Raw genomic sequence first — 10,959 nt, 5'->3', positions numbered from 1 at the left:
AATCTCTTTAACTATTATGAGTATGCTATTAAGTGCCTCCACATTGCATACTTCAAATGCCTTGGCCAAGCTCAAGCCTACAATACAATATTGCCAAACTCAACCTCAATCTGCTGTCCTTCCCTACAACCAGATCTATACCCAAGTGGGTTGAAAGACAATTGTACCACACTTATCCACCTGCTCCACCTCCCACAGAGAGAAAGAAAGAAAAAAGAAAAATAAACAAATGAACACAATAACCACCTTTTACTGGTTTTCTTCTTTTAACTATTTTGATTGAAGAAAAGGGAAGGGAGGATTAGAGAATTAACCTCCTAGCAAGATGTATTCTCTAAATAAGATTCATGACCTCTATTTCATTACCAATTTCTCAGAGGATTATCCTCCGCCTTATTCACAAGATTCGTCAAACCCTAACGAACACATCACATTTTGACTCAACCTTGAAACCTCTTACACATGCACAACAATATAGTGAGCTACTCGGATCTAGCAAAGAGAGACCTAGGGCATGCAGAATACAAATCAGCCACAATGTGGACACACGGCTGGAATTCGCCAAAGCTAACTTCACTATCCCGCAGAACTATTTTCATACAAAAGGAAGGATGGCGCAAGTGACGCAAGTGGAGCTCCCTACGGTTACTGCCACGATTTCCTTAGTCAAGGATGGAGTGGCAGCTCTACATCTTCAACCCCATGGAATATGAACATTATGGGGTTGCATCATGCAGTGTAGAGGGTAAACCTGTCTACAAACATCGAGTTAACCGTGTTGTATGCAACCAGAACAGATTGGACTGAAGAATAATACAGTGCTCACATGCTACGAGCTCTCCACAGGTATCTACACAAAGATATGCTACAACAATGCAGTCAAATGGGCAATTCGATTCCAATTGTTGAAATCGCACACATATAGCATGTTGGTATTGAACTTGCGCGGCTCCTTACAGACGCATCCATCGGCCGCTGTTCAAAATGTTCTTGTAGGAGCAACAGGACCAGTGTGCTAGTCCTCTTTGATGATGTTTGTTGGCTCGCTTAATACATACTTGGGCAAGTCATACTTAGCACCTGTTTCGCATGCACTGAAAAAATCAGCATGGCCTAAATCCAAAGACTGTACAGGCTACCTGAAAAATGTCTATCAAAGATGATAGGGATGGAATCCTTGTGTTTTGAGCCACCATTGCAACATGAAGCCATTTCAATCTTAGGACATTAGAAGTATTACATCTCTCTCTCTCTCCTCAAGCATGACGAAGGTAAGCTGCATAACCGTCTCACAAGATACATCACTCGTGGAAATAAAAAAGAGATTCATAAGGTGCAAAGGTGACCTCTTTCATCATAACACGTAGACAAATCTTCAGACTGAACGATAATGCCGGCACTATCAACAATTAATTGCGCCAGATTAATGTCGGCTTCCGCGGCGGCTCTGAGAGCATCCCAGATTTCTGCACATCCACACATCGGGTCATTGCGAAGTTTGTAGTTGACAAGATGCACCAAAGATGAGAAATACATTTTTCGCGGAATAATTTTGAGAGGCATAGGAGAGTGTACCCTTTTTTCCGCCATAGTGAGGAGCTGTATCCCAAAACTCGTCTCTCATCTGCTTCAACTGTGTACGAGTAATAGCCTCAATGTGTTTCCACGGCTTTGGCCTTTTTACCTTCTTTTGATGTCCTGCCAGAAAAACACGAAACAGCATCTCAGAAGCGTTGTCCACCCCATCCTCTCCAGTAGCATGCTCTTGGGTCTGGGGACGAGTTGCACTGGCTCACAGTCCAGGCTCTCTGACGTTTTCGGTATCAGAAATCCTAAAACGAAATCCGTAGCACACCAAACTATAGTTATTGCAAGGTTAGTGCAAGTAGCACTAAAGTTGAAACCCAGTGCTCAGTACTCAGTTGAGGCTGAGACGCCAGGTGCTCCACTTGGCAAGTTGCGACCAGTTTCTACCCACCCTTGTGACAGACGCAGCCGTACTAAGCACGCGCGTCAGAAGGGGCTCTGAGGGTCACAGATATGCATCTCATGCATGCACCTGCAATGTCAGACGACATTAAGGGACCAGGTCTGCCCTAATCTTTCGTTTCCATTTCCGATGTGATATGTACTGAAATTTAGAGCATGTCGTCCCGTACATCAAGATTCATCACAATAATGACATATGGTACGGCGTAATCCACGGAACAGAAACCCTGGTTACCACTCGTGCAGGTTGTTTTCGACTCATCATAAAATCTTTCAAATATGCTTTCGTGAGATGACGCGGGTGGCAATATCTTTGTGACAAGAGATGCCCAGGAGAGTTCAATCCTTGGTTGCAACGAGGACGCCATGTAAAGGCACAGGAAGGACTGAATTATTACAGCACAAAAACATCCGGAATGAATCGCAGAGTGTGCACATTCATGAAGGATGTTCGCAAAAAAATTCAAGAAATTTGTAAGCAAAGACTACAACTTATCATTGAGAAGAAGGGATCAGGAAGCTTACTATCTGAACCTTTGACTGCCTTCGATCCTACACAACCCATGTTCACGAGTCAAGGTGAATCACGTGGCGAGCTCCAAGATTGGATGCGGAATAGCATCCGCCGTATTCCCGCAGCAATGCATTCACAAGCCAAGGGTGGCAGGGCGAGGCACAATCCAGCAACGCCAGGATGAATTACAGTGTAACAAAAAGAATTGCAAATCCTAGCGGCGATAAGAACTAAGCTCGACAAGATTAGGGATACAGATTCAGCCACGGGAACTGCATATAGGTATTTCTAAATGCAATCCAAGCACCAAACAACGAGCTGGGGACAGCAAAGACCGTAACTTCAGAGCCAAACCAGCCTCCGAGGATTAAAAGGGCTGCGCTGGCAATAAAAACACTTTTGGTGGAAGAAAAACAGGAACAAGAGGGAGGGACTAGCAAGTATCCACAGAGGAAGAAAAAGGGCACATTCAGAGACAGGACCTAGAAATCAATGTCCATATTCACACAGATAGAGGGAAAGGAGGTAGAAGCGAGAAGAGAGGTAAAGGTTGCGGCAAGCCCCTTTCCTTGTACATCTTTTGCGAAAGGGAAAGTTTAGGCCTGCATGATGAGTGTGCCATATCCACATCCACCCGCCTCGGAGAATCTGCAGCCAGTCTCTACAATGTCACATGCATAGAGTCTGAGACCTGCCCGGGTAAAAGATAAAGGAGGGGGAAGAGAGGAGGGGAAAAAATTATAAAAAAAATCAACAAACAAACGAACAAACGAAAAGCTAATCGCCTTCCTCCCTGATTTACCAAACAAACTATCTACTGCATGAATCTTCGCACCCCCCATCCCCTAAAATGTCGGTTCCTAAAAATTCGATCCCAATCAAGGAGCAACTCGGAATGAGGAAGGAGGGGGACGGAGAGAGCAGCACCAGCGACAGAAGGAGTTGCTGCGACATGGAGACAGTGGTGGAGACAGTGGTGACAGAGGCTCTGAAATCTCACCCACCAGGCTCCACACCACAGCACAAAGTGGCACCGCAGCTTCAGACTTTCACCCGCACCATGAGAGAGAGAGAGAGAGAGAGAGAGAGGGAGGAAAGAGAGAGAACCCAACTGCACAACAAGGCGCCCGACTCTGCTGGCATAGTCCACCACCGTCCTGGTTCACTACAACTAATCGCTAGGATGATGCTCACCCACATCCCCGCCCCCCTGGATACTGCTACTCCTGCTGTTCCCCTTCAGAAGCACTTGGAAAGCAATGGCTGCACGCTCTCCCCCCCTCCCCCATCACAAGCAGGCAGACATGCATGCATGCATGCATACATTAGTCGACAATGCCCGCACCCACACTGCTACCCTCTTCTTCTTCGCTACCCCCCGTGCTCCAGTGTGTCCACACCCTCGCTTCATATCTCCGTCTCTGTGGCTTGCTTGCCAACCTCCCAGCGTCCTGCTCTCTCTCTCACACACACAGTACCTGGCTGTTGAACCCTGTGTGGATGTTCATCCCAGAGGCTCCGTTAGTGATCGTTGCACCTCTTTCTCCGCGTTTGGGTACATTGTAGTGGTTGTATCACCAAATCAGTGAATGTATACTCCCCACATACATACTTACATTTGCACTTACACATACAGTGGTATTAGCAAGTACCGTTTTTTTCTTCACGTTATTGAATGCTTTAAACTTCTCATTTTGTGAATGAATATTATATGGAACACCGAGAGTTCCTCAGTGGGGTTTAGTGATTCACGATCTGGATGGGGAGTAGGGGATTTCATATGAGATGATCCTAGTCTGGCTCAGTTCCTTGAATATTAGTACTTAAGAGGCGTATGTTTTTTTTTAATCCAATCTAATGCAGCAGGTTTCCATCCATGCTGATAATTCTTTTTCTGATCTGTACCCCATAGGTGTTGAAGAATATCAAAAAATTAATAAAAAATAACAAATAACCTCACTCTTTCATATTTTGTGGCTTAGAATGTGCATACCAAACTAGAGAGCACTGGTTTTGGCAGATATTTGGGCTCGGATTTCTAAGTTTCTCTATTGACCTTTTGTTTACTAAACCCTGATAAGTTTAACAATGATAAATGCTTTTGATGTTCTTAGAGCACATGTTATGCTATGAGTATCCTTGTTTGTATCCAAAAACATGCAAAAGTAGACAACTAAATTTCTAATAAAGGTGTTTGACACTTTCAAAAAGAAAATGACACCTTGTTGTTTAAAATAACTAAGTATTTATTGACTCATTATTGTTACAGACGCCTTTGATACAATGTAAAATCAAGATAATTTTTTTATTCCTCAACCATCTTAACTTTCTTTTATATGTAAAAGTTAAGTTATGCATGATTTTTAATACTTTCTCTACTAGATTAAAGTTCAAAATATTACATTCTTTTTGTTTGTAGTTATAATTTACACTATTATGTTTATAAAACAAAACATATTACACTATTTATATTTTATTATTGAGTACAGCTTAAATCTGTTACATGATTGTCTTTAATACCAACTCAAAGCACTTTACATTGTTTTATGTTCCGTTCAATAACACTAAAAGATTACACAAAGAGAGAACACAATCTATGTCTTTTATTTAAATCGAGTAAACAACCAAACTTTACAGATTCGATCTCTTCAATCTAATACTTAGAAGATTATTAATAGCTATTGAGTGTATATTAGTAAGTCTTAATACTGGAGTTACAATATATATATATATATATATATATATATATAATTACATCTTTTAATATCTCATCTTATATGTAAAAAAATTACTAGAATCAATTTGATTATATTTGCTCAAATCTTAGTATTTTTTGGTATAGTTTATTTTTAACATATTAAAAAAATATATATTTGGATTTAAAAAAAAGTTATATACTTGCATATATTTGTACAATATATGTAAGTATGTGGATTAGATCTATTAATCTTTAAAAGTATCATGACTTTGTCTTAAAAATAAAATAGACCCAAATAAAATTTATAGACATATGAATTTATACTAATAAATCTAATCTATAAAAATAGATACCTATTAGTACGTATTTTATTTATGTCTATTTATAATAAATGGCAATATTTTGTAATTATTTTTTTAAAGAGATACAATTATGTACTTTAAATTTTATTGTAATACATATAACATTTATGAGACAAATTTTTGATCTTGGGCTCTAATTTGTAGAATAAATATTTTATAAGATATTTTCAATCCTTCTTGAAAGAATTTTGATCTTGGCTTAGTTAATAAATTTAAACCAACTATATGCATTTCAGTAATCACGCTTCAAAATCATCGTACGAAGCTATATTAACAGAAAAAATATTAAATTTATTATTCTAATAATACTAGAACTTGTGGTAGTTGGTAACCAATTTGAAATTTTATTAATTTTTAATTGAAAAAAATAAAAATTAATTTTAATATTATTTGTGATATTCTACTATTAAAACTAAAAAATATTATAACTATTTTAAATAATTAATTTAAAAAGCATGTATAGTTTTTTATCATTTGTAAACTAAATTTTTGAAAATATTATCTCTCTATGTATACAAGAGTTGGTTTTACCATTTAAAGTTGTGATATTTTAGAAGTTTTTGACACACATAGTTAGGCATGTGTCATCCTTTGGTACCAATATTACCATATTGGTGTTTAAAAGCAATTAGACTTTGGCAGTAATGTAACAAATATTTCTAGATACATATGCATTGACTTAATTTTATACTAACCTTAGAACAATGTAAGTAACAAAATAGAAGTTGTATTCCATGTTTTATGCGATTACAAATTAAAATACTGTTATGGATAGAAGACATATGTAGCTCATAAATAAATATTTTGGTGAATTTATTTTCTTAAAGTTACAATCTAAGCAAGTTCTGTGATCATAATCATATTGTTTGTTTGCAAATTTTTAATAAGACAAATACTTATTGATTGATGTATGTTCAACTGTTTGTCATAGACTTTTCTACTATATATATATATATATATATATGATAAGTTATAATAGTACAAAGAGTTAAAAGTCAATAATAATAATAATAATAATAATAATTTTATTATTATGATAGTATCTCTTTCTTTTCTTTGAGTGTCTGACTATAAATTAAGGATTTTTTTTATGTTTGACTATAATGGTTCTTGGTTTTTGGTTTTTGTGTATATGTGGATGTGTATATACTGACCACTGTTGTATTGGGAATGGTGGTTAAGGGATTATGTATATATGTGTATGTGTATACATATATGTCATATTTGTTTTTGTTTCTACGTGAAATAATTGGCTTGAGTGATATCATGCAATTACTGTGTAAAACTTAAAGAAACTGAGGTGCAGACACAATCTATGAACTTACAAAAGCTATTAACCATAAAAATAAAGTATGTTGATGCAAAATAAAGGTTCTGTTATTATCTTTGAAATTTTTATGGTAATGTCTATATATTTAGTCTTTCATTCCATATGGAATAAACCTCATGATTTTACGAAATTAAGAATTGATTCGAAAAACATATATTAAGAAAACTCATGTTATCAAATTCCTGGTACTTGATGCTTTTTTTAAATAATAAAAAAAACGATTATGATTTTCAAAATAAAATTAAAATATTTTCTTATTTTTTCTTTTAAATCCCAAATAAAGTTCAATAAAAAAGAAAACCACATGCAGTTCTACAGTTCCAACACATTTTTACACACCTCCACACAGTATTTTATGAAAGACATAACTAACATAATTCCATGGAGACGTAATATATATATATATATATATATATATATACACACACACACACACACACACAGACATCCAGATTAATGTATGAAATGTTTTGGCAAGCTTCGTATGAATACGAATTTGAACGAGCACAATACAGAACTTGTAAGTCCAAATGTACACATGAGCTGGATGAGATAAGGGTAGTAGGGTGCACACATGGATGGATGAAAAGAAGGCTGGAGAGAAGGGGATGAACATATATGTACATTCATCCTGAGGGAAAGGCTCGGTGACGCGGTCTACAGAAGGGAGGGAGGCACGCCAACTGCGTGGTGGTGAGAAGGGGGGGAAGCTTCGTGTAGAGTTGCACGGAGGGGAGGTCAAACTTGACGCTCCCACTGGTGGCCTCGTGCGACTGACTGGGACTGAGACTACTGGGACTACTGCTACTACTACAATAGTACAATGGTAGCAACTCTCATCCAGCCAGCCTATCTAGGCCTAGCCAACCATAGCAAGTAAGTAAGTGAGCTAGGCTTGCTAGAAACAAATAAACAAACAAACGAGGAAATGGTGGTGGTAATTGATTGCTTGCGGAATCCAGGGAGGCAGCCCGCGATCCTGCTCTGCTGCACTACTCCGACGATGCTACACTACCCATTCATTCATGCTGGCTGATGTTCGATGCCCCAGGCTTTCTGTTCCCTATTTGGACTTGGGGTTGCACTCGGTTATGCCCTTGCGGCATCTTCATGAAGGTGGCTGTGGTTGTGGCGGTAGAGCTACGCTGGTGATGGATTCTTAGCGAGCAGAGGGTTTATTTTTAGACGCGTGAGAGCGGGTGCGTTGGGTGATGGTGGTGTTGTTGTTGGTGTCCCACCGCTATTGTCTAGAGTTGTCGTGGATCTTAAGGGTTTCCTAGAAAGGGTGTGTAGGACGGAGTTCTGACCGCGTCCACGGTGGTCTAGCCATGGCGAAGCTAGGTTAGTATGCTCAGGAAAGGGTTCGTTCGAGGAGGAGAGTGCTCGTTTGCAGAATTGTTGCTAGGTTTGGTTTCTTTTGACAGGGTTTTTAACGAGGATGGGGGCGGACAAAGGAGCGGGGGCATGTCAAGTGGTGACGCGGGATTTGCGACGACCGTCCCCGATTTGCACCGTATCGCGTTACAGCCCTCGCCGTTCCATCAATGCTTACTATCCAGATTTTGCTTACCGAGTCGATGTGAAGCGGAAATGCTTACAGGTGCTGTCCGTCGTGGGTCCGTCGAAGTTCGTGCAGGGTGCTGAGGTTGAGGGATCGTCTTGTTTCAATAGATTGAGAGCCGAGGGGGAGGCCAAGTGCATAGAAGAATACAGCACGAGGCTTGGATACAGATATAGCAACACCCAACCTTCCACGTTTTACTTCCCGGCCATTTTTGAGTGCCTCTGCAGCGAGGACGCGAAGGTGGGCGAGGATGGGAAGCTGGATTTGAAGCCGGAAGTGAAGTGGGTGAATCCCTTGCCGTTTGATTCCGGGGCGGAGGATCTCGTCATGTCACTTGCAAGGCATGCAAGTGAGTGGATCGCATATTTCCAGAGAAATATTTCGAAACTACACAAAGGTTCCTCAGACCACACCAAGCTCTCGCTCGTGTTGCAACTGGACGTAATCAACTGCGAGTCGTGGACTACACGCGTGCCGAAATCGCCTCACGAGGCTAGATTTGTTTGTGATTTCATCAACACACAAGGAGCGGCGAAGAAACAGAAGGGTGTTCGATATCGTTCGGATCGGCGAAAATGGGTTGCCGAATATAACCCTCCGGGCAAGAAGAATAACAAAATATCACTGGGTGAGTATGATGGTTTGAATGAAGCTGCGCGGGCGGCAGATGCGGGTATGTTTTGTTACGGCTCCAAGCAAGCGTCATATAATTTCGACGACAGTCCCAGATTTTTGCAACAACACCCGCAGCCGGTTACGAGTGACAAGGAAGCGGTTCGCAAGTGGGCTAGAAATTTCGCAAAAATGATGACTAATACCTCACCTTCACCTTCCATGAGCGGTGATGGGGGACAGTCATCGTCATGTTTAAGCTTCGGTAATGATATCTCCATTCCCACGTCCTTCTCCAATTCTCGAATGCTGCAGCACCTTCCTTCTTCCAACTCTACTTCCAATCTTTTCCAAGTCTTCCCTAGGGTTGGCGTAACAGACTATGAATTGCTGATGGATGACTGCGATTCCGGCTCCGCGTTGTCATTTCCTGACGTCGCGCAGCATAATATCAGCAGAGACACGTCCAATCCTCTGGATCAGGAATGCACTCAGATGATTGTCTCTCAGGATCCTGCACAGATTGTGTATCCGGATGAAGCCTTGTTTCAGAACAATTTCGGGGTTCAGGATGTCGACTGTTGGGTTCCCCCTCTTCTGCAAACCACTCTGATTCGGACATCGTCGGATGGTAATTGGGCCTCAGATGACCTGTTTCCATCTTTTCCCCCTCCTAGTAATCCCGAAGTCGAGCGTTGCAGCATTCAATTAATTAGGTAGGTAGAGTGGAGCTTAACGTGTGAAGATAGATAGACTCACATAACGAGATTCTTTTTTTCTTTTTTTCTTTTTATTTTCTGGTATTGTTTAAAATTCTCTCTTCCGGGAGCGCAGCCGCCACAGAACGTCTTGAATCTGTTGTGCGTCATCTTTGTGGTTGATGGCGTCCAGAAGAATATGTACAGTAAATAGTGGGGCGAGATTTGGGGTACTATTTGCAGTGCCAAGAGGAGTCTCTGCATCTCTGCATCAAGCAAACATGCTAGAGACTCAACCAGTTAGGAAAATGCATCGTGGCCACCTTCGCGGATGTGCTTCGAGGAGGTGCATAATGTTTGTTGATTAGCTCAAGTACATCATGTATGATTCTCCTCTTCAAAGTTTGATGCTTTTTTGCGATTCAAGCTGCTCCTTGTGACTCTCCTACTTCAGTTTAGTCAAATTTTGCCATCCTATTACAATCGAGTCCATTGACATGCACCTCTCAGAAAAGGAAGCAGAACATAATGCAACGACACTAGCAAACAGAATAAGAAACAAAATACACTTGGAGGTTTGACAATGTCCACTCAACGCAGACTAAATGAGAGGCCACTGTTACATTGGATTGCGAGTTAGTGACGATTGTAAATGGTTGGTTTCAATCAGTTTTGATTAGAATGAGAATCTAAGGAATTCGGAGTATAATTCTAATATGTTATCATTGGCAGGCTTGTAATGAGTTCTTGTCATAAGGCATTTGGTTGGTGGAAGCATCATAAGGGCTCGTTCGGGTATATAATATGGAAAATAGTAGTGGAATGATCAAGCATTTAGCTCAACTTGTAATAAATATAAAAAAACAGGAAAAAAAAATCCTTAAATTATATAGCAATTATACCTTGAGGATGATGAGCTGGACACATTCTGTTTCAACAGTCATTAAAGCATGTTTCAGATAAATTTCTCAACAATATTCTTTTGGTGCCATGTTATAAAGAATGCATTATTTATTTATTTTTAAAATTATTTTCTTTTTTTTGGGGCAAAGTAATCTTTCAAGTGGATGATTTAAATTCTTATGGATTTTCTATTTTTCTTACTTATATATATATATATATATTTATGTATATTTTTGTATATAGTTTTTTCAGCTTCATAATAGATCCCAGCAAACAAATCTTATTGAAT

General features: G+C 39.7%; 1 protein-coding gene across 1 annotated transcript; it reads right to left on the bottom strand.

The window, feature by feature from the left end:
* Nucleotides 1-552: 552 nt before the first annotated feature.
* On the bottom strand, nt 553-2,817 carry LOC112280511 (uncharacterized). The gene is made up of 4 exons (XM_024516071.3): nt 2,515-2,817; nt 1,576-1,698; nt 1,347-1,466; nt 553-1,080 (listed from the first exon to the last, which is right to left on the bottom strand). The coding sequence occupies exons 1-4, from the start codon at nt 2,552-2,554 to the stop codon at nt 1,016-1,018; spliced, it is 348 nt and encodes a 115-aa protein (XP_024371839.1). The 5' UTR covers nt 2,555-2,817; the 3' UTR covers nt 553-1,015.
* Nucleotides 2,818-10,959: the final 8,142 nt, after the last annotated feature.

This window comes from Physcomitrium patens, chromosome 3 (assembly GCF_059467195.1).
Source record: "Physcomitrium patens ecotype Gransden chromosome 3, ASM5946719v1, whole genome shotgun sequence".
Taxonomy (NCBI): Eukaryota; Viridiplantae; Streptophyta; class Bryopsida; order Funariales; family Funariaceae; genus Physcomitrium; species Physcomitrium patens.
This window is presented reverse-complemented; position numbering and strand designations above follow the sequence as displayed.

What these genes read in the sequence shown, in the direction of transcription:
- LOC112280511 (XM_024516071.3), bottom strand. Translation starts at nt 2,554, where the DNA reads ATGGGTTGTGTAGGATCGAAGGCAGTCAAAGGTTCAGATA. An exon ending in GGCAGTCAAAGGTTCAGATA is followed by an intron (nt 1,699 to 2,514) that starts GTAAGCTTCCTG and finishes TTTTTCTGGCAG; the next exon opens with GACATCAAAAGAAGGTAAAA. An exon ending in TACGTGTTATGATGAAAGAG is followed by an intron (nt 1,081 to 1,346) that starts GTCACCTTTGCA and finishes CATGCGAAACAG; the next exon opens with GTGCTAAGTATGACTTGCCC.